This window comes from Nycticebus coucang, chromosome 15 (genome assembly GCF_027406575.1).
Source record: "Nycticebus coucang isolate mNycCou1 chromosome 15, mNycCou1.pri, whole genome shotgun sequence".
NCBI lineage: Eukaryota > Metazoa > Chordata > Mammalia > Primates > Lorisidae > Nycticebus > Nycticebus coucang.
The window spans coordinates 61258921-61283886 of NC_069794.1; the positions used below are offsets into that span (position 1 = coordinate 61258921).

At 37.7% G+C, this 24966-nt stretch overlaps 1 protein-coding gene across 1 annotated transcript in view; it reads left to right on the plus strand.

The window, feature by feature from the left end:
* Nucleotides 1-24966, plus strand: part of DNAJC15 (DnaJ heat shock protein family (Hsp40) member C15) — a 94115-nt gene that overhangs the window by 37639 nt on the left and 31510 nt on the right. The window contains exon 4 of the mRNA XM_053563782.1: nucleotides 12775-12851. Within this exon, the coding sequence (XP_053419757.1) occupies nucleotides 12775-12851 (77 nt within the window). The remainder of the gene's footprint in view (nucleotides 1-12774; nucleotides 12852-24966) is intronic.

The window sequence follows — 24966 nt, forward strand, 5'->3', positions numbered from 1 at the left end:
CCCAGCTACTCAGGAGGCTGCAGCAAAAGAATCACCTAAGCCCAAGAGCTGGAGGTTGCTGTGAGCTGTGATGCCACGACATTCTATTGAAGGCGACAAAGTGAGACTCTGTCTCTAAAATAAATAAATAAATAAATAATCCAGTATTCCACAGGTTTGAAACCCTCCTAGATGGAAGGTACTCTGGGTTTCTGCAGGGCCAACTTCAGGACTTGGGTATGTGGATTTTGGTGTTGGAACCAATCACCCACAGATATCAAAGGATGACTGTATTTTAGTAGGGATTAACTATTTTTTTGTTTTCTATTTGTCTGGTTTTTGTACACAACCCCCCTCTAATGTTAAGTTTCTATCCTCAAAATAAGTTCTTTTATCAACAGAAGGGTTGTATTGATTATATATGTACGGATTGACCTACTCCTAATAAAGATAGTGTTCTAGCATGTGAACCTGTTCTGGACACAAGATTGTAAGTGACCTCTTCTGACCGTATCTACTAGGCAAAACTGAAAGTAAAAAGGTACTCAAATCTACTGTTCAGGTTATTGAGCTTTGTGGTTGTAGTAGTGGAAATGATAGTTCATGAAACATCATCAATGTATCTTCTTTATTATACTGATTCAGAGTTTTAGAGTTCCCCAAGATAAATAAACACTCACGTAATAAAGGATTACTCTCTGCATTAGTGTCAGGCATGATTTAAAAACAAAAATAAGAACAAATATCCTGTAAATACCTGCCTGCTGTGTGTCAAATTAGTGATACTTCTGTTTTTCCACAAGTAAATCAATTGATCAACTTTCATGTGCAGAATAATGATGCATCAAATATAAATTTGGTCTCATTAGAGAAACCTTAAAACCAACCACTCATCTTCTGTTAAGTCTCCTGTTCCATTTCATCAATCTATATCTACAAGTGCCTGTTCTGTGCATGTTTAGAAAGATATAAAACTTGTCCAGGTTAGTATGTGTACTTAACCAATTTGATATTCCTGTTCCCTCAAAACCAGTATTTAGGGTAGGGAGTATTTGTTTTCTTACTGGATGGTAAATTGCTTGAAATTTGGAATACTACATTATATTCTTTTTTTTTTTTAAATGAACTGTGTTCTGACTACTTACTGTTATCTTTTTTCTAGATGATACATAATATTCTTTATTTTTATTATTTTTATTTTTTATTAAACTATAACTTTGTACATTGATGCATTTATGGGGTTCATTGTACCGCTTTGATATACAATGTGAAATGCTTACATTGAACTAAGTAACACATCCATCACTATTATACTCATTTCTTAGTAGTTTTGAAATGTACCATTGCATCATGCACATTAGGTGAGGTCTCCTCAAATACCCTTCCCCTCCCATAGCCCCCCTTCCCTTTCTCTCTCCTCCCTTCTACTTTCTGGACTATAGTTATGTTTTACCATTCATATGGATGTGTAGGTGATTATATATTGATTTCATAGTGGTATTGAGTACATTAGATACTTTTTTTCCCATTCTTGAGATACTTTACTAAGAACAATATGTTCCAGCTCCATCCAGGTAAACATAAAAGATGTGAAGTCTCCATCCTTTTTATGGGTGTACAGTATTTCATGGTGTACATATACTGAATTTTGTTCCTTCATGGGTCGATGAGCACTTGGGCTGTTTCCATGTCTTGGCTATTATGAATTGGACTGCAATAAACATTCTGGTGCAAATGTTTTTGTTGTAAAATAATTTTTGATTATCTGGGTGTATACCTAGTAGAGGAATTGCAGGATTGAACAGTAGGTCTATTTTTAGTTCCTTGAGTGTTCTCCAGACTTCTTCACAAAAAGGCCATATTAGCTTGCATTCCCACCAGTAATGTAGAAGTGTTCTCTTCTCTCCGCATCCACACCAACATCTGTAGTTTTGGGATTTTTGTGATGTGGGCTTATCTTACTGGAGTTAGATGATATCTCAAAGTGGTTTTGATTTGCATTTTTCTGATGATTAAGGATGATGAGCATTTTTTCATGTGTTTGTAGGTCATGCGCCCGTCTTCATCAGAGAAGTTTCTGTTCAAGTCTCTTGCCCACAAAGAAATGGGGTTATTTGTTCTTTTCTTATTGATTAGTTTGATTTCTCTGTAGATTCTAGTTATCAGTCCTTTGTCAGAAGCATAATCTGCAAAAATCTTCTTCCATTCTGAATGTTGTCTGTTTGCCTTACTTACTTTGCTTTTGGCTGTGCTAAAGCTTTTTAGTTTGATCAGATCTTAGAAATGGATTTTTGGTGTTACTTCAATTGCCCAGAGGGGGGTCCTCCTCATAAAATATTCTCCCAGGCCAATATCTTCAAGTGTTTTCCCTGCCCTCTCTTCTAGTATTTTTATAGTTTCATGTCTTAAGTTTAAATCTTTTATCCAGTGAGAATCAATTTTTGTTAATGGTGAAAGGTGGGGGTCCAGTTTCAATCCTCTACAGGTCGCCAGCCAGTAGCACCATTCATTTGTTAAATAGGGAGCCTTTCTCCCACTGAAAATTTTTGGTAGGCTTGTCAAAGATCAAATGATGACAAGCAGCTAGGTTCATTTCTTGGTTCTCTATTCTGTTTCATAAATCTACCTCCCTGTTTTTGTGCCAGTACCATGCTGTTTTCATCACTATAGATTTATAGTATAGCCTAAAGTCTGGTAACATGATGCCTCCTGATTTGTTCTTATTTCTGAGTAATGTATTTGCTATTCAGGGTTTTTTCTGATTCCATATAAAACGAAGTACTGTTTTTTCCGGATCTTTAAAGCATAACAGTGGTGCTTTAATAGGGATTGCATTAAATCTATAAATTGCTTTGGGTAGTATGGACATTTTAACAGTGTTGATTCTTCCCAGCTATGAGCATAGTATGTTTTTCCATTTATTAACATCTTCAGCTATTTCTTAGAGTTTCATAATTCTCTTTATAGAGATCTTTCACTTCCTTTGTTAGGTAAATCCCCAGATACTTCATCTTCTTTGGCACTATTGTAAGAGGAATAGAGTCCTGGACTGTATTTTCAGCTTGAGTATTGTTAGCATATACAAAAGCTACTGATTTGTAAATATTGTTTTTGTATCCTGAGATGCTGCTATATTCCTTGATAATACTGGCTGGTAGATTCTAAGATTTTCAAGTTGTCCAGGTATAGGATCATATCATTAGTGAAGAGTAAGAGTTTGATCTCCTCTGACCCTATTTGGATACCCTTGATTGCCTTCTCTTGCCTGATTGCAATGCTAAGATTTCCATTACTATGTTGAATAGCAGTAGAGACAGTGGGCATCCTTGCCTCGTTGTTGATCTGAGTGGAAATGTTTTCAATTTTACACCATTCAAAATGATATTGGCTGTGGGTTTGCTGTAGATGGCCACTGTCAGTTTAAGAAATGTTCATTCTATACCTATTTTCTTAAGTGTCCTGATCATGAAAGGATGCTGGATATTATCAAAGGCTTTTTCTGCATCAGAGAATCATATGGTCTTTGTTTTTTATTTTGTTGATGTGATGTGTTATATTTATAGATTTGCTTATGTTGGACCAACCCTGTAATCCTGGTATAAAACCAACTTGATCATGGTGTATACTTTTTTTGATGTGTTGTTGAATTCTGTTTGCTAAGATCTTATTCAATATTTTTGCATCAATATTTATTAATGAGATTGATCTATACTTTTCTTTCTTTATTGGACCTTTCCTGTTTGGGGATGAGGGTGATCTTTGCTTCATAGAATGTGTTGGGAAGTATTTCTTCTTTTTCTGTGCTTTGGAAAACGTTGTATAATATAGGTACTAGTTCCTCTCGAAAGGTTTGATAGAATTCTCATGTGAAGCCATTTGGTCCCAGACTTTTCTTTTTTCTGAGATTTCACATTGGTTTTTGTTTTGTTTTGTTTTTGAGTATGCAGTCTTTTAATTTTAATAAAATAGATAATTTCATATTACATAGAGAGCAAGTCTATCCACTCATTGTTGATAAAATTTTAGAAATATTTTCTATAAAAAGTTTAGGATTTGACTGGGAATGAATCCATTATAACATGATTTCTACAGGTACAGTGTTCTCATTCTCTTCCCCATACTTACTAATTTTGAGAAATTTTAAAGATACAGAAAAATACAAAAAATAAGGCAAGATATCTATATACCACAATTCAGAATCAACTAGTATCTTTATATTTATTTGCAGTCTTTTTCAAGAGAAATGAGTATGTATATAAAAAGCTGAAGACCCCTTTAACCAATACCTCCCCCCCCCACACACTCATTCCCTTCCCTTCCTGACTCTACACAGCAGCAACCATCATCATCTGTATCTTTCCAAATCATTTCAAAAACATTTACATACATATATATATCCATTACCAGTATATAGTAATGAATTTTGTGAAGGAAGTTTTAATTAGAATTTACAATTATTGTACTGTATTTCATGCTGAAACTTGATTTCCCCTTCATTTTCCAGATCTGTTAATAAATGTTAATATCATTTGTTGCATTTGACAGATATACAGTATTCTGTCAAGAATTCTCCAGTTTGTTCCATTTCTGTCTACTACATATCAAGCTGTGATTAACATCCTGGTACATATTTCCTGAGCATACGTACTCATGAGCAGAATTGCGAAGCAGTTTTGAAGCTGTTACAGGAACATGTCCCTACTTCCCAAGTTAGTAACCATTTAGAATATAGCCTTCTCATGTTCCTGTTTTTAATCTCTGTGGATTTTATTATTATAGATAGTTCATGGTTTATTTTTCTCCCCCTTGGAGAACAAATCACCTCCAAATCATTTTTTAAAATAGTCCCATTATGTCCTCACCTGATGCTGTTTCTATCATATCCCAAATTCTAATAAATCATATATCTTTCTGGAATTTCTTCTACTCTGCTGAATTAATACAAGAGTCTTATTTTACTTGTAATTCATCATATCATCTATGTTTGTCTTTATTTTCAATACTTACAACTTATTTTTCCTAGTACAGTGGTGAAAATCTCCAATCTAAGATGACAGCAGTGGCTAACGGTTTTGCCATTTTCTGGGTATTCACAGGGCTTTTAATGAGGATGGATTTTCTGTTGTCTAATGTGATGTGACTTATGGCTAAAAGCTTTTCCACATTCACTACAATTGAAAAGGCTTCTTACCTGTGTGTATTCTCAAATGCAGAGCAAGGGTTGAGAATTGAGAGAAAGCTTTCCCACATTCATAGCAACCATAGGGTTTCTCACCTGTATGACTTCTCACATGAACAGTAAGAGATGAACTCTGAGAGAAGGCTTTTCCACACACATTGCATTTGTAAGGTTTAGCTCCTGAATGAATTCGCACATGTACAAGAAGCGATGTTCTTTGAGAGAAGACTTTTCGGCATTTGTTACATTCATAGGGTTTCTCTCCATTGTAAATGTTTTGATATTTTGTGAGGTACTTCTGGCCAAAAGCTGTTCCACATTCACTACATTTAAAGGGTTTCTCTCCAATATGGATTTTCTCATGCTCAGTGAGGTTTGATTTGCCACTAAAGGTTTTTCCACACTCTTTACCCACAAAGGGCTTCTCTCCCATGTGAGTTCTCTGTGTCAGAGGAGATTTGACTTCTGAATGAAAACTTGCCCACAATCTTTACACTCAAAGGGTTTCTCTCCAGTGTGAATTTTCTTTCTTTTTTCTTTTTCTTTTTTTTTTTTGCAGTTTTTGGCCGGGGCTGGGTTTGAACCCGCCACCTCTGGCATATGGGGCTGGCACCCTGCTCCTTTGAGCCACAGGTACTGCCACCAGTGTGAATTTTCTGATGAGTAAGGAGATTTTCCTTCTGGCTGAAAGATTTTCCACATCATTACATTCAAAAAGCTTCTGTCCAGTATGAGTGTTCCGATGTTTAATTAAATACTGCTTTTTACTAAAGGCTTTTCCGCATTCATTTCCTTCAAAGGGTTTCTCTAATACGAAAATGCTCATGCTCAGTGAGATTTCTTATTGTTGATGCTATTTCAGTGATTGATAACGGTCTATTCAAGATTTCTAATTCTCTTGGGTTGAGTCTAGGAAGGTGGTGTGCTTCCAGGTATTGGTCCATTTCTTTCAGATTTTCATATTTCTGGGAATAGAGATTTTTATAGTAATCATCGAGGATTTTTTGAATTTCTGAGGTGTCTATTATTATTTCTCCTTTATCGTTTCTGATAGACAGTATGAGAGATGTTACTTTTCTGTTTCTGGTTAGGTTGGACAAAGGTTTATCAATTTTGTTTATCTTTTTAAAAGACCAACTCTTTGTTTCGTTGATCTTCTGAATGATTCTTTTGTTTTCAATTTCATTTAATTCTGCCCTACTTTTGGTTATTTCTTTCCTTCTGCTGGGTTTGGTGTTGGAATGTTCTTTGGCACTTGTTTGAGATGATCCATTAAATTGTTGGCTTCTTTTCTTTCTGTTTTCTTGATGAAGGCTTCCAATGCTATAAATTTCCCTCTTAGGATAGCCTTTGCAGTATCTCAAAGGTTTTGATAATTTGTCTCTTCCTTATCATTTTGTTCCAAAAAATTGGTGATTTCCTTCTTCATCTCATCTTTGACCCAACTATCATTCAGCCTAAGATTATTTAGCTTCCATGACTTTGTTTGAGTATGAAGATTCCTTTTGCTGTTGAGTTCAACTTTTATTCCATGGTGGTCCGAGAAGATACAAGGAATAATTTCTATTCTTTTAAATTTGCTCGGGTTAGACTTGTGTCCTAGGATATGATCTATTTTGGAGGATGATCTGTGGGCTGATGAGAAGAATGTATATTTAGTTTTATTAGAGTGAAATGTTCTGTAGAGGTCTGTAAAATCCATTTGTCTGTTCTAGGGTCACATTTAAGTCTAATATTTCTTTGTTTAGTTTTTTCTTGGAGTATCTATCTAAAACTGTCAAAGGGATGTTACAATATATGACTATTATAGTGCAGGAAGATATCAAATTTTACGTATCCATTAGGATTTGCTTTATAAATTGAGCATTCTGGTAGGGTGCATAAATCTTAATTATCAAAATCTCTTCCTGTTGGGTATTCCCTTGACAAATATGTAATGACCATTCTTATATTTCTTTATCTTTGTTTGTTTAAAGCCAGTTGTATCTGCAAGTAAAATTGCAACCCCTGTTTTTTTCTGGTTTCCATTTTCCTGTATTATAGAAGTCCATCCCTTCACCCTGAGTCTGTATTTATCATTTAAGGTAAGATGAGATTCTTGTATATAGCTGATATCTGGTCTGAGTTTATGTATTCAGTCAGCCATCCTGTGCCTCTTCAGAGGACAATTTAAACCATTCACATTAATTGAGAGAATTGATAAGCCTCGTTGTATTTGGGGTGTCATGGGATATTCAGTGGACATTTTTAATCCTTTCACCACTGTGAAAGTTGGGTTTTGTTCAAAAATTTCTGGATGAGTTTACTTTGGAGGTTGAGCATTGTGCTGGTCATTGTGGAGGATAGGTCTGGAGAATATCCTGGAGAGCTGATTTAGTTATGGCAAATTTCTTCAACATTTGTATGTCATTAAATTATTTGATTTCTCCATCACAAATGAAGCTCATTTTAGCTGGATAAATGATACTGGCCTAGAAGTTGGTTTGTTTTAGGAGATTAAAGGTCAATGACCATCCTCTTCTGGCTTGAAACGTTTCAGCTGAGAGGCCTGCAGTCATTCTGATATTTCTCCCTTTGTGGGTGATGCTTTTCTTACACCTGGCTGCTTGCAGAATTTTCTCCTTCATCTTAACTTTGGCAAAGTTAATCACAATGTGTCTAGAAGATGCTTTATTTGGATTGAGTCTTGCTGGGGTTCTGAAACTGTCTAATTTCTGAAGTTCTGTATCTCTTGCAATGCTTGGGAAATTCTCCTCCAAACTCTCTTGGAGTAGAGCATCTGTACCGTTAGGACCATCCTCTTCTCCTTTGGGAATTCCTATAAGACGAGTATTTGATCTTTTGGAGTAATCCCACAACTCTCTCAGGGAATGATCAGTTTTTGCTCTCCATTTGTCTGCCTCTTTGAGCATTTAGGAATGTTTAAAAGCTTTGTCTTCAGTTTCAGAGATCTTTACTTCTGCCTGGTCAACTCTATTACTTAGGGATTCTACTGTATTTCGGTGCTCCTCAACTAACTTTTTCATTTCCTTGAGCTCTGCTATCTCTTTTCTCATTATGTCCATATCTTTGGTGACTTTGTCTTTGAATTCATTAATTTCTTGAGACAGTCTTTAGAATTCAATTGCTATCTTTTCTTCTATTTATCTTATTTGCCATCATTCTGAATTCGATTTCTGACATCGCAGCCATTGGTTTATGCATGGCATCTTCAGTTGTACCTCCTTTGTCCTTTCTTGGGGAGGGGGCTGGATATACTCTGGTTATTTGTGTTGTCAGAGTTCATGAGTCTGCACCATGTTTATTTTCCACTGTATGGTTGTTAGAACTGGTAAGGTGAGATTGAATTGGGGTTCCCAGGTAGTAGAGATAGCCCCTTACGAAAGCACTAGGTTTTGTAATTGTGGCTTATTTTCTACAACCCTGCAAAGTCCCCTTTCAGAGTTTTGTTTGGTGATAAAATAAAAGCTAGCTCTGTTTTGATATTCAGCCAACCTCTACCCTATCCTAAGAAGCCATTGTATTAGGTTTAAATCTTGTCTATGAAGAGATACAAACAGCTGTGGTGTCCAGCCCCCACCCTTCAGTTCTTTTTCGCTACAGAACTTCGAAGGTCAACCTCAGAATGCCCCTGAATGTACAGCCCCAGACACAAGTTCTAATTAATTTGTCTCAGACAGTGCAAACCCTGCTTAACAGAGAGGGATTCAAGGGTCTCCAACAATACAGTTGGAGCCAGGGATCCATACCCCCCGACCTGCTAGACTCAGTCCACACTTGTCTGCTTCTCTGCCCACAGGCCCAGTTGGAGCCAGGGGCCCTACCCCAGCCCACCAGTCTCAGTCCACACCCAGCTAGCCTGTGCTTGCCAGACCAGTTCAAGTCAAGGGACCACGCCCCTACCTGCCAGCCTCAGTCCACTGCCTGGTCAGCCTCTGTTCACAGGCTCTGTTGGACTCAGGGTACCACACCCTGCCCGCAGATCTCAGTCCTCACCCTGTAAGCTTCTGCTCACTAGCCAGCTGGAGATAGGGGACCACATTCTTGTCCTCAGGTCTTGATTCACACCCAGCAGGCCTCTGCTTGAGGGTTCTGTTGGAGTCAGGGGACCACATCCTTGCCATCAGGTCTCAGTCCATACCTGGTAATTCACTGCTCGCAGGCCTAGCGGGGTTTGGGCACAAGCCCTGCCGGCTGAACTCAGTCCACATGTGGCAACCACTCTCCTGCTGTGGGTGCCATCAAAACCGAGGGTTCTGCACCCCATCCCGCCAGACACAGCCCAAACTGAGAGTCAGCACCACCCCTGGCCTGGCATTGTCATAACCAGGGTACTGCTCCTCTTCCTACTGAGTATCCCTTTCTTCCTGCACCCTCTTTCGTCCCCATTAGTCACAGATTCCATCCTCATGTTTGGCAGTCCACACTATGCCCAGATCTCTCAAGAAAAGACCAAACACTCTGCGCTCTGCAGAGGGCAGAACTTCAGACCACCATGTGAGGGGGGAAGGGTGGACTGGGAGTTTGGATTTGTGGGGGAAAATATCTGTTCAATTTTATGCCTGGTGGAGTGGTGTCTAGGTTCATAAGTGGGACCTCTCTGGAGAAAGAGACCTGGTGTTTAGCAGCTCTCTCCAGCGAGATAAAATGAGAGCTTTTTTGTTCCCTGCTCACCTGCTCTCCTGCTTGCGAGAGGGATCTCTGTCCTCTAGTTGATAGACTTTGTATCTGTAATTTGTTTTCTTGAATGCTCTTCCTTGGAGTTACAGCTTGCCAAACTTCTTTCTTGGCTCAGTTCCCCACCTTTGGCTTCATAGAGTCTGATTCCATCCAGTTTTTCTCCCTCTGGTCAGGAGCGTCTGCTGAGGGTTGCTATCAGTCGGCCATCTTCCCAGAATTCCCCCAGTACATTATATTCTTGATAGTACTGGTACATTGAAAGGTTAGTGTGTGTGTGATGAAGGACAGTCTTTGACCTCGTTTGAAAAGCGCCTTGCATATGGTAGTGGTTGAAATGCTTATTGAGTGAAGTAATTGCCAAGAATTATTATGGAGTGACAATTTATAATAAGAGAGAACAACTTATATAAATGGTCAGATCTGACTTTGCTGGCACTTGCTTTTTAAGCTACAGTCATTTCCTTGGTCTGTCTGTCTGTCTTTCTCTCTCTCTCTTTCTTTTCTTTTTTCTTTTTTTGACAGGGTTTTACACTGTCACCCAACCAACCAGACTGTAGTGCTGTGAGACCATCATTGTTCATTACACTCTTGAACTCCTGGGCTCTTGTAATCCTCTTGCCTCAGCCTTCTGAGAAGCAGGGACTATAGTTGTGTACTAACTACCACACCTGGCTAAATTTTAAAAATTTTTTTGTAGAAATGGGGTCTCACTATGTTGCTCAGGCTGGTCTCAAACTCCTGGGATCAAGTGATCCTCCTGCTTCACTTCAGCCTCCCACAATTCTGGGATTACACATGTAAGATTATATGCCTGGCCCTTCTTTTTTGAAAAAGTATATAAATAGCATGTATGTGTTTGTTGTTGAAAATTTATAAAGTTTTTTTTAAAAAGAAGAAAAAAATTATCTATAATCCCACCACCTAAAAATAACTGTTACTCATATGCTTTCAGACGTTATGCAAACATACACCTATTTATTTTTTCTTACTTTTTAAGGAAACATGGTTTCATGTTTTAGAGATGTGTAGATCTATAATCATATATGCACGTTTTTCCTTCTGTGAGCTGAGTTTATACATTCCCTTTTCTCTGTGTAAGGCTCTTGAAAGTAATTGTCTTTACTTGTTGTTACCCTTCCTTTCCTCTCTGTTCTCTCTCGAACTTACCTTAATCATCCTACTCATACCCACTGTCTGCGGTTCTTGTCAGACTTCAGCCTTCTCTTCACTAAATCCAGAGATAAGTTCTCAGCTCATATTTTACTTTACCAATCAGAATTTGAAAATATCTTTCACTTTTAGCTTCTAGTCATCTTCCTTCCTCACTGCAGGGCCTTCTCAGCCTCCTTTACTGATTCCTCTGCATTTCTATGTCAGTAACATCTTTAGAGCTTGGTCCTTAGACTTCTTATCCTTGTATAGTGTCATTCAGTGTCAACATCTTTAAATACTATCTGTAATTCAAGTAGACTCTAAAATGTTATCACTAGACCAGACTCTCCTCCAAACACAGTATGTCTAAAACCATGCTCCTCATCACCCAAAACACACAGGTAACTGCTCCTTTCCTGAGTCGTTAAATGACAGTTTGGCAGTTGAGGCCAGAAACGTTGATGTCATTTGTATAGTTTGGATTCTCTGGAAAACAGATCGAGACAAAAATCAGCAAACTGTAAATTTATTAGAGAGTGCTCTTAGGATCAACAGCTATACAAAGAAAGAGAAAGGAGGATGGAAGGCAAGTGAGGCTACAGTGCAGTCCTGATAAAGGCCTTACCCAGCCCTGTGGGGATTTCTGGAGCCAGATGGCTTATGGTGGTTATGCTGAGCTGGGGCCAGGGGGCATGAGACTAAATGGGGAGTGAGTGTAGACAAGAAGTCTGAGGACTGAACCCTAGAGAACTTATCCCTCTGTGTTAACTAGGCATTAGGTATAGGCTGCCCTGGGAAGGGGATGTGGGCTTTCTTCAGGCAAGGTGATTGCTAATGCATCTGAGAGCTAGGAGCTATCTGGCAACAGCAACCCCAGTGCCCCAGGAGTCAGTCTTTCTTTTCTGAAGGGGGATCTGGCCAGCACATAATTGTGTCTTCTACATCATTCTTAATACCTCTTTTTCTGATATTCCATATTCATTCCGTTGAAGAAGCATTTAGTTCTACTTTCAAAATACATCCACAATCTGAGCCCCTGTTACCACCTCCTCTGCTACCACCTTAGTCCATAGTACTATCACCTCTTGCCTGGACTATTGTTAAGCTCTCTTAACTTGTTTCCTGCTTCCACCTTCCCACCTTTGTATTCTCTACTTAGCAGTAAGAGTAAAACTTTCAGAACCATCAGGTTGTGTTACTCCAGTGCTCTGGGTTCTCCCACATAAAATAAAATCCTTAATTCTTTCCATTGCTTACAAATCTTCCCCTGATTATCTCTGCAGTCCACTTCTGCTCTTTCTCACCTTTCCAGCTAAACTAAAACATTTCAATCCAGTGTCCCAGCCCCTCTTGACTTGCCTGTCTACAATCCTACTTTCCACTTTCCCAATTCCTCCTCCTCATTCTCTGTCAGCCAGTATAGTAGGCAAAACAGTGTCTGACATATTAATATTGAATGACTTGGTCAAGAGTACCCAGTGAGAAAAGTACTGCTGAGCTTAGAAAAAGTTCAGGCATTTGGCTTTTGCCATCTCTTTTGTTGCTTTGGTTATATTTCAGTGTCAAAAATTAGTATTTTTAAGTGAAAAAAAAATTGTGAATTTTTTAAAGTATTCTTGGTAAAATTTTCTTGAAAAGGATCATTGTTTTGTGCTTTTCTCCCTACAATTTCAAATTGACTTCTAGTAAAATGCATTACTCTTATTGTGGCTTTGTGGTAAGATTGAGGTCATGCCACCCTAGGCATGTAACTAATTGTTTCTTGCTCTTTCTTTCCTGTGCAGAGCCTTACATCCTACTATAAAGGAGGATTTGAACAGAAAATGAGTAGGCGAGAAGCTAGTCTTATTTTAGGTGTAAGGTAGGTGTGCTGTGTAAGTACTGTTTTGTTCTGTGGCCGACCTTGTCTTAAAAAAGGGGAAAATGGGCTACACTTCACTTAAGGTTAGCCCGCCTCCTGCAACCTTGTACTTCTAATCCGTGTCATGCCTGGTTCCTTTGTGCGGCAACCAAGACCAGGGCTGTAGGGGTTGCAACAAGTAGGTTCTTGGTCTCGGCGATTTGAAGAAACTCCACAGATTACAGATCAGTGAATATTCATCTCTGCTATAACCTTACCTGCCATAGTCAGAAGACGACTAATGAACTCATGATGAAAGTGTGTATGCATCCATTTCTCACTCCACTGATTAAAAGACTATAGAAGCTATAATCCTGCAATGGCAGTGAACAAACCTAACACTCAGAGCTGTGTTTCTGAACATCATTCCCACAGAGATGAATCAAGTTTCTATGGAGAAATGACTGATTGCAGCTGAGACTTCAACCCAGAGTAACTGTTTCACTAGGGTTGGACAGAGACCAGCTGAAAACAAGACAGAACCACTTAGCCCCACCACACCAAACAGGTCCCCACTTTCTCAGGCCATAGCACTGTACAGGTACTCGACAAAGCTCCAGGGGTAAAATCAAATGGTGTAAAATAATCATGGGGCGGAATGAGCGGATAAACTCTGGTAACATGAATAACCAGAATAGATCAACCCCCCCAAGGAAAGATATGGCAAATGTAACTGAAGATCCCATTCAGAAACAGCTGGCCGAGATGTCAGAAATCAAATTCAGACTTTGGATTGCAAACAAGATTAATAGAATGGAGGAAAATTTGGAATGAGAAATTCAAGGAGCAATTCAAATGTCGGAATTAGAAATTCAAGGAGAAATTCAAAAGTTGTCTCAAGAATTTAACAAATTAAAGACAAAACCACCAAAGATTTTGATGCACTGGATACTATTTGCAGACACAATAGGCTTTAAACCAACAAAAGTTATGAAGGATAAGAATGGTAACTTCATATTTGTTAAGGGTAATACTCAATATGATGAGATTTCAATTATTAATATTTATGCACCCAACCAGAATGTGCCTCAATTTATAAGAGAAAATCTAACAGACATGAACAACTTGATTTCCTCCAGCTCCATAATAGTCACAGATTTCAACATTCCTTTGGCAGTGTTGGATAGATCCTCCAAGAAGAAGCTGAGCAAAGAAATTTTAGATTTAAACCTAATAATCCAACATTTGGATTTAGCTGACATCTACAGAACATTTCACCCAAACAAAACTGAATACACATACTTCTCATCAGCCCACGGAACATACTCCAAAATCGATCACATCTTAGGTCACAAGTCTAACCTCAGTAAATTTAAAGGAATAGAAATTATTCCTTGCATCTTCTCGGACCACTGTGGAATAAAAGTTGAACTCAGTAACATCAGGAATCTGCATACTCATACAAAACCATGGAAGTTAAATAACCTCATGCTGAATGATAGCTGCGTTAGAGATGAGATTAAGAAGGAAATTTGCCAAATTTTTGGAACAAAACGACAATGAAGACACGAATTATCAGAATCTCTGGGATACTGCAATGGCAGTTGTAAGAGGGAAATTTATAGCAATGCAAGCCTTCCTCAAGAGAACGGAAAGAGAGGAAGTTAACAACTTAATGGGACATCTTAAGCAACTGGAAAAGGAAGAACATTCCAACCCCAAACCCAGTAGAAGAAAAAAATAACCAAAATTAGAGAAGAATTAAATTAAATTGAAAACAAAACAATTATACAACAGATCAATAAATCAAAAAGTTGGTTTTTTGAAAAGGCCAATAAAATAGATAAACCTTTGGCTAACCTAACCAGGAAAAAAAAGAGTAAAATCTCTAATCTCGTCAATCAGAAACGACAAAGACGAAATAACAACAGACTCCTCAGAAATTCAAAAAATCCTTACTGAATATTACAAGAAATTTTATTCTCAGAAATATGAAAATCTGAAGGAAATTGACCAATACTTAGCAGCATGTCACCTTACAAGACTTAACCAGAATCAAGTGGAAATGTTGAACAGGCCCATATCAAGTTCTGAAATACCATCAACCATACAAGATGTCCCCTAAAAGAAAAGCCCAAGACCAGATGGCTTCATGTCAGAATTCTACCAAACCTTTAAAGAGGAACTAATACCTATATTACTCAACCTGTTCCAAAATGTAGAAAAAGAATGAAGACTACCCAACACGTTCTATGAAGCAAACATCACCCTGATCCCCAAACCAGGAAAAGCCCCAACAAGAAAAGAAAATTATAGACCAATATCACTAATGAATATAGATGCAAAAATATTCAACAATATCCTAACAAACAGAATCCAGCAAAATATCAAACAAATTATACATCATGACCAAGTCGGTTTTATCCCAGGGTCTCAAGGCTGGTTCAATATACATAAATCTACAAATATAATTCAGCACATAAAAAAATTAAAAAACGACCATATGAGTCTCTCAATTGATGCAGAAAATGCATTTGATAATATCCGGCATCCCTTCGTGATCAGAACACTTAAGAAAATTGGTATAGAAAGACATTTCTTAAACTAATAGAGGCAATCTACAGCAAACCCACAGCCAATATCGTATTGAATGGAGTTAAATTGAAATCATTTCCACTCAGATCAGGAACCAGACAAGGCTGTCCATTGTCTCCACTTCTCTTTAACATTGTAATGGAAGTTTTAGCCATCACAATTAGGGGGAAAAAGGCGATCAAGGGTATCCATGTAGGGTCAGAAGAGATCAAACTTTCGCTCTTCACAGATGATATGATTTTATATCTGGAAAACACCAGGGATTCTACTACAGAACTCTTAGAAGTGATCAAGGAATACAGCAGCATCTCAGGTTACAAAATCAACATTCATAAATCAGTAGCCGTTATATATACCAACAATAGTCAAGCTGAGAAAACAGTTAAGGACTCTATTCCATTCACAGTACTGCCAAAGAAGATGAAATATTTGGGAGTTTATCTAACAGAGGACGTGAAAGATCTCTATAAAGAGAACTATGAAACTCTTAAGAAAAGAAATAGCTGAAAATTTGAACAAATGGAAAAACATACCATGCTCATGGCTGGGAAGAATCAACATTGTTAAAATGTCCATACTACCCAAAGCAATATACAATTTTAATGCAATCCCTATTAAAGCTCCACTGTCATACTTTAAAGATCTTGAAAAAATAATACTTCGTTTTATATGGAATGAGAAAAAAATTCTAAAGGCCAAGACATTACTCAGCAATAAAAACAAAGCAGGGGGAATCACGCTACTAGACCTCAGACTATACTGTAAATCGATAGTGATCAAAACAGAATGGTACTGGCACAAAAACAGAGAAGTAGATGTCTGGAACAGAATAGAGAACCAAGAGATGAATCCAGCTACTTACAAAGATCCAGATTATTTGATCTTTGACAACCCAATTAAAAACATTCAGTGGGGAAAAGATTCCCTATTTAACAAATGGTGCTGGGTGAACTGGCTGGCAACCTGTAGAAGACTGAAACTGGACCCACACCTTTCACCATTAACTAAGATAGACTCACTGGATTAAAGATTTAAACTTAAGACATGAAACTATAAAAATACTAGAAGGGAGTGCAGGGAAAACCCTTGAAGAAATCGCTCTGGGTGAGTATTTTATGAGGAGGACTTCCCAGGCAATTGAAGCAGCTTCAAAAATACACTACTTGAACCTGATCGAACTAAAAAGCTTCTGCACAGCCTAGAACACAGTAAGTAAACCAAGGAAACAGCCCTCAGAATGGGAGAAGATATTTGCAGGTTATGTCTCCAACAAAGGTTTAATAACCAGAATCCACAGAGAACTCAAACGTATAAGCAAGAAAAGAACAAGTGATCCCATTGCAGGCTGGGTAAGGGACTTGAAGAGAAACTTCTCTGAAGAAGGCAGGTGCACGGCCTACAGACATATGAAAAAATGCTCATCATCTTTAATCATCAGAGAAATGCAAATCAAAACTACTTTGAGATATCATCTAACTCCAGTAAGATTAGCCATATCACAAAATCCCAAGACCAGAGATGTTGGTGTGGATGTGGAGAAAAGGGAACACTTCTACACTGCTGGTGGGAATGCAAATTAATACATTTCTTTTGGAAAGGTGTTTGGAGAACACTTAGAGATCTAAAAACAGCTCTGCCATTCAATCCTGTAACTCCTCTACTAGGTATATACCCAGAAGACCAAAAATCACATTATAACAAAGATATTTGTACCAGAATGTTCATTGCAGCCCAATTCATAATTGCTAAGTCATGGAAAAAGCCCAAGTGCCCATCGATCCACAAATGGATTAATAAATTGTGGTATATGTACACCATGGAATATTATGCAGCCTTAAAGAAAGATGGAGACTTTACCTCTTTCATGTTTACATGGATGGAGCTGGAACATAGTCTTCTTAGTTAAGTATCTCAAGAATGGAAGAAAAAGTATTCAATGTACTCAGCCCTACTATGAAACTAATTTATGGCTTTCACATGAAAGCTATAATCCAGTTGTAACCTAAGAATAGGGGGAAGGGGAAGAGGGAGGTGAGGGAGGGGGGAGGATGGGCAGAGGGAGGGTGATTGGTGGGATTACACCTGCTGTGCATCTTACACCGTTACTTGTGAAACTTAGTAGATGTAGAGTATGGATGTCTTAACACAATAACTAAGACAATGCCAGGAAGGCTATGTTAACCAGTTTGATGAAAATGTGTCAAGCGGTCTATAAAACCAGTGTATGGTGCCCCATGATCTCATTAATGTACACAGCTATGATTTAATAATAATAAAAAGGAGAAAATGTTACACTAAAGTTATACTTATATTTCAAATTTGAGTAGAAGACAGAGGAGAAAATATCAAATTTTTACACATTTAAAGCCTCAAATCTAAGAGAATATCCCACTCTTCCTAAAAATATCAGGCAAAGTTGTGATGTGTCTTTTTTTTTTTAACAAGGAGCTATAATATTTGAATACTAATGTGTCCAGTCATTCAATCAAAGTATCTCTTATGTTGACACTGAGTTCTCTCTGGACTCAGTTTTATAATTTGATATATATCATACCTTTAATTGCAGGATCTATTTCACAATTCTTTTCTACTTCCACCTTTTGACAGCTAGCATATTTTATTTGTTTTACCTCAGTGTCTATTTATTGTCTAACTTTGGGCAGTATAGGAGAAAGTTAATGATGCTGTGTGATTTCCAGGTGGCATCATTTAACATTTAATGTTAAGAATATTTTAACCTACCATAGATTTATCAGCAGCTGTGTTCATTTGTTTACCTCATGTTCTTTTATTTCATTTTATTTTATTTTATTTTATTTTATTTTATTTTATTTTATTTTATTTTATTTTTGAGACAGAGTCTCACTGTGTCTCCCTCGGTAGTGTGCTGTGGCATCACAGCTCACAACAACCTCAAACTCTTGGCTTAAGTGATTCTCTTGCCTCAGCTTGGACTACAGGTGCCTGCCACAAATGCCCCGCTATTTTTTTGTTGTAGTTGTTATTGTTGTTTAGCAGGCCCAGGCTGGGTTTAAACCTCCAGCCTTGGTGTATGTGACCGGTGCCCTACCCACTGAGCAACAGGCGCTGCACCTACCTCTTCTTTTAGAGCCTATTCTCAAATATGTGTGGGAATTGTGTAGCTCACACAACAAACAAATCTTCTGGTGATTTAATCAACACAATTAGCAGAATAGATAGTAAAGACCTATAATGATAAAAAATGATTCTTTAATCTTTTGTGGATCAGCAGATTTTAATTTTTTTTAATTTTTTGAAAAATTTTAACCGCCAATGTGATAGCGTAGCAGATGTTTTTTAGAGCCAAAACATTTTATTATTTCCTACAACCTAGAAAAAACAAAGGGTGGATGGGAGGGTCTGTTTAGATTAGTGCTTTATTTAAATCTAAAAAGAGACATAACCTCTTCCTATCAGAGAATAGAAAGTGGGAAATCATTTTAAGCAAGAGAACCATTTTAGGAAGTTAGCTATTAGTAGCTGTCCCTTGCTTGATATTATTGAGAATAGCATTGTTATCTTTTTTTTTTTTTCTTAACGTTGCGGATTCATTGAGGGTACAATAAGCCAGGTTACACTGATTGCAATTGTTAGGTAAAGTCCCTCTTGCAATCATGTCTTGCCCCCATAAAGTGTGACACACACCAAGGCCCCACCCACCTCCCTGCTTCCCTCTTTCTGTTTCCCCACCCCATAACCATAATTGTCATTAATTGTCCTCATATCAAAATTGAGTACATAGGATTCATGCTTCTCCATTCTTATGATGCTTTACTAAGAATAATGTCTTCCACGTCCATCCAGGTTAATACGAAGGATGTAAAGTCTCCATTCTTTTTAATGGCTGAATAGTATTCCATGGTATACATATACCACAGCTTGTTAATCCAATGTTAATCTAAATGCCCTGGGTTGGGGGGCATTTAGGCTGTTTCCACATTTCGGCGATTGTAAATTGAGCTGAAATAAACAGTCTAGTACAAGTGTCCTTATGATAAAAGGATTTCTTTCCTTCTGGGTAGATGCCCAGTAATGGGATTGCAGGATCAAATGGGAGGTCTAGCTTGAGTGCTTTCAGGTTTCTCCATACTTCCTTCCAGAAAGGTTGTACTAATTTGCAGTCCCACCAGCAATGTAAAAGTGTTCCCTTCTCTCCACATCCACGCCAGCATCTGCAGTTTTGAGATTTTGTGATGTGGGCCATTCTCACTGATATCTCAGGGTTATTTTGATTTGCATTTCTCTAATATATAGAGATGATGAACATTTTTTCATGTGTTTGTTAGCCATTCGTCTGTCGTCTTTAGAGAAAGTTCTATTCATGTCTCTTGCCCATTGATATAAGGGATTTTTGGCTTTTTTCATGTGGATTAATTTGAGTTCTCTATAGATCCTAGTTATCAAGCTTTTGTCTAATTGAAAATATGCAAATATCCTTTCCCACTGTGTAGGTTGTCTCTTTGCTTTGGTTATTGTCTCCTTAGCTATACAGAAGCTTTTCAGTTTAATGAAGTCCCATTTGTTTATTTTAGTTGTTGTTGCAATTGCCATGGCAGTCTTCTTCATGAAGTCTTTCCCCAGGCCAATATCTTCCAGTGTTTTTCCTATGCTTTCTTGGAGGATTTTTATTACTTCATGCCTTAAGTTTAAGTCCTTTATCCATCTTGAATCAATTTTTGTGAGTGGGGAAAGGTGTGGGTCCAGATTCAGTCTTTTACATGTACACATCCAGTTCTCCCAACACCATTTATTGAATAGGGAGTCTTTCCCCCAAGGTATGTTCTTGTTTGGTTTATCAAAAATTAGGTGGTTGTAAGATGTTAGTTTCATTTCTTGGTTTTCAATTCGATTCCAAGTGTCTATGTCTCTGTTTTTGTGCCAGTACCATGCTGTCTTGAGCACTATGGCTTTGTAGTACAGACTAAAATCTGATATGCTGATGCCCCCAGCTTTATTTTTGTTACAGAGAACTGCCTTAGCTATACGGGTTTTTTTCCAGTTCCTTACAAAACGCAGAATCATTTTTTCCAAATCTTCAAAGTACGATGTTGGTAAATTGATAGGAATGGCATTGAATAGGTAGATTGCTTTGGGAAGTATAGACATTTTAACAATGTTGATTCTTCCCATCCATGAGCATGGTATGTTCTTCCATTTGTTAATATCCTCTGCTATTTCCTTTCTGAGGATTTCATAGTTTTCTTTATAGAGGTCCTTCACCTCCTTCGTTAGGTATACTCCTAGGTATTTCATTTTCTTTGAGACTATGGTGAAGGGAGTTGTGTCCTTAATTAGCTTCTCATCTTGACTGTTATTGGTGTACACAAAGGCTACTGACTTGTGGACATTGATTTTATATCCTGAAACATTACTGTATTTTTTGATGACTTCTAGGAGTCTTGTGGTTGAGTCTTTGGGGTTCTCTAAGTATAAGATCATGTCGTCAGCAAAGAGGGAGAGTTTGACCTCCTCTGCTCCCATTTGGATTCCCTTTATTTCCTTGTGTTGCCTAATTGTATTGACTAGAACTTCCAGCACTATGTTGAATAGTAAAGGTGGCAGACGACAACCTTGTCTGGTTCCAGTTCTAAGAGGAAAAGCTTTCAGTTTTATTCCATTCAGTAAAATATTGGCTGTGGGTTTGTCATAGATAGCTTCAGTCAGTTTTAGAAATGTGCCACCTATGCCTATACTCTTCAGTGTTCTAATTAGAAAAGGATGCTGGATTTTATCAAATGCTTTTTCTGCATCTATTGAGAGGATCATGTGATCTTTATTTTTGCCTCTGTTAATATGGTGGATAACGTTTATAGACTTGCGTATGTTAAACCAGCCTTGCATCCCTGGGATGAAGCCTACTTGATCATGATGAATGACTTTTTTGATGATAAGCTGTAATCTATTGGCTAGGATTTTGTTGAGAATTTTTGCGTCTATATTCATGAGTGAGATTGGTCTGAAATTCTCCTTTTTGTTTGGGTCTTTTCCTGGTTTTGGTATCAGGGTGATGTTTGCTTCATAGAATGTGTTGGGGAAGATTCCTTCTTCCTCAATTTTTTGGAATAATTTCTGCAGTACAGGAATAAGCTCTTCCTTGAAGGTTTGATAGAATTCTGGAGGGAAGCCATCTGGACCAGGGCATTTTTTGGTTGGAAGATTTTTTATTGTTTCTTTGATCTCAGTGCTTGAAATTGGTCTGTTCAGGAGCTCTATTTCTTCCTGGCTGAGTCTAAGGAGAGGGTGTGATTCCAAGTATTGATCCATTTCTTTCACATTGTCAAATTTCTGGGCATAGAGTTTCTGGTAGTATTCAGAGATGATCTCTTGTATCTCTGTGGGATCAATTGTTATTTCCCCTTTATCATTTCTGATTGAGGTTACTAGATATTTTAGTTTTCTATTCCTCGTTAGTCTGGCCAATGGTTTATCTATTTTATTTATTTTTTCAAAAAACCAACTCCTTGTTTCATTAATTTTCTGAATGATTCTTTTGTTTTCAATTTCATTGATCTCTGATTTGATTTTGGATATTTCTTTTCTTCTACTGAGTTTAGGCTTAGATTGTTCTTCTTTTTCCAATTCCATAAGATCTCTTGTGAGATTGTTGATGTGCTCTCTTTCTGTTTTTCGAATGCAGGCATCTAAAGCGATGAATTTTCCTCTCAAAACTGCTTTTGCAGTATCCCACAGGTTTTGGTAGCTTGTGTCTTCATTGTTGTTATGTTCAAGGATGTTAATGATTTCCTGTTTTATTTCTTCCTTCACCCATGTGTTATTCAACAGAAGATTGTTTAATTTCCATGCCTTTGGGTGGGGTCAAGCATTTTTGTTAGAGTTGAATTCCACCTTTAGTGCCTTATATTCTGAGAAGATACAAGCTAAAATTTCAATTCTTTTGATTCTGTTGATATTTGTTTTGTGTCCCAGGATATGATCAATTTTGGAGAATGTTCCATGGGGTGATGAGAAGAATGTATATTCTTTATCTTTGGTATGGAGTGTTCTATATGCATCTATCAAGCACAGCTGTTCTAGGGTCTCATTTAAGTCTCTTATATCCTTGTTTGATTTCTGTTTAGAGGATCTGTCCAGCTCTGTAAGAGGAGTGTTAAGGTCCCCTGTTATTATGGTATTATCAGATATCATATTGCTCAGACTGAGTAAGGTCTGTTTCAAGAATCTGGGAGCATTCAAATTGGGTGCATAGATATTTAGAATTGGAATGTCTTCTTGTTGTAGTTTTCCCTTGACCAATATAAAGTGACCATCTTTGTCTTTTTTGACTTTAGTTGCTTTAAATCCACATGTATCTGAAAATAAGATCGCAATTCCTCTTTTCTTCTGAATTCCATTTGCCTGAAAAATTGTCTTCCAACCTTTGACTTGGAGCTTTAATTTTTCTTTTGAAGCCAGGTGTGTTTCTTGCAGACAGCAAATGGATGGCTTGTGTTTTTTAATCCAGTCAACAAATCTATGTCTCTTCAGTGGGGAATTCAACCCATTCACATTTATTGAGATAATTGATAAGTGTAGTAGTATTCTATTCGTGTTATTTTGTGAGAGTCCGTTGCTTAGTTTTATCTTTTGCATCAGTGTGGAGGTTTGGTTCTGTCCTTTAATTTCTGCGTTCTTACTTTGCTGCTGATCCATTGTGGTAGTCAGTGTGCAGAACAGGTTGAAGTATTTCCTTTAGAACTGGTCTTCTTGTGGCGAATTTCCTCAATGTTTGTATATCCGTAAATGATTTGATTTCTCCATCAATTTTGAAGCTTAGCTTAGCAGGGTACAGAATTCTGGGCTGGAAATTGTTCTGTTTAAGTAGATTAAAGATAGATGACCATTGTCTTCTTGCTTGAAAAGTTTCAGTAGAGAAGTCTGTGGTCACTCTGATGGATTTGCCCCTGTAGGTCAACTGGCGCTTACTCCTGGCAGCTTGCAGAATCTTTTCTTTTTTCTTGACTTTGGACAGGTTCATGACAATGTGTCTTGGAGAAGCTCGGTTAGAGTTGAGGCAACCTGGGGTCTGATAGCCCGTTGAAAGCAGTGTGTCAGAATCTTTGGTGATATTTGGGAAATTTTCTTTTATAATATTCTCTAGTATGGCTTCCATTCCTCTGGGGCATTCTTCTTCCCCTTCTGGAATTCCTGTAACTTGTATGTTGGAACGCGTCATAAAGTCCCATAATTCTGACAGTGAACGTTCTGCTTTCTCTCTCTTCTTTTCTGCCTCTTTTACTATCTGAGTTATCTCAAAAACTTTGTCTTCTACCTCTGAAATTCTTTCTTCTGCATGGTCTAACCTGTTGCTGATACTTTCCATTGCATCTTTAAGTTCCCTGATTGACTGTTTCATTTCCTTCAGCTCTGCTATATCCTTTTTATATTCTTCATATCGTTCATCTCTTATTTGATTCTGTTTTTGAATTTCCTTTTGGTTATTTTCCACTTTATTAGCAGTTTCTTTCATTGTTTCCACCATTTCTTTCATTGTTTTCAACATGTGTATTCTAAATTCCCTTTCTGTCATTCCTAACATTTCTGTATAGGTGGAATCCTCTGTAGTAGCTACCTCATGGTCCCTTGGTGCGGTTGTTCTGGACTGGTTCTTCATGTTGCCTGGAGTTTTGTGCTGATTCTTCCTCATGAGTGATTTCTTTTATCTGTTTCCTTGCCCTAATTTTCCTTTCACTTCCTCTTGCTCTTTAAGTTCTCGTGCCTCTGGACTAAGCGTTACAGGACCAGAAGGGTGAGAAGGTTGAAGAGCAAAAAAGGGATGAAAGAAAGGAGGACCAAGTGATAAGAAAAAAAGAAGAAAAATAGAGAAAGGAGACGGGGTGGGTAAAAGGAATATTGACCAAAAGAAGAGAGGCACAGAAAGAGGGAGACAGAGCAATATAGGTGTACAGTAGGGTACTTTGATACAACCTTTAAAAAAAACCACCTTCTGGGGGTGCCCAGTTGGGTGGTTCCCTTGAGGTCAGCAGCTCTTTGCTAACCTGATCAGACAACAGTACCCTACCTCCACCAAGTAGAGAGGAAAGACAAAATTGCTATAAATCAAACCAAAACAAGCAAACAGAAAACTTTATGGGATAAAATTGGCTGGAAAAAACAAATAATAGTGGTAGAAACACTAACAAAAATGAAGTTTTAATTATTGAAATAGGCAGCAATGGAAATTATAATTAAACTAGAAAAATTGTGAAAGAAAAAGGATCTGTATGGAAAAGGTTGAACTTAAAAAACAAAACAACATTCAACAACATCAAAATAAACAAAAAAAACAACCAAACCAAAAAAAAAAAAAAACACACAACCAAAAACAAAGCAGTATGTATATGTTATTGAATATTGTCTGGGCAACATGTGGTCTTCTGGGGTATGAGATGTTAATCACAGTTCTGATACGACTGGAGGCTGCTAGTTTCTCAAAGCCCAGCAGGTAGATACCCTAAATCTCTCTTCAGCCCACTTAAAAGGCACTTTGAACTTGTTCACTTACTGAGCAGAACCTTTCTCA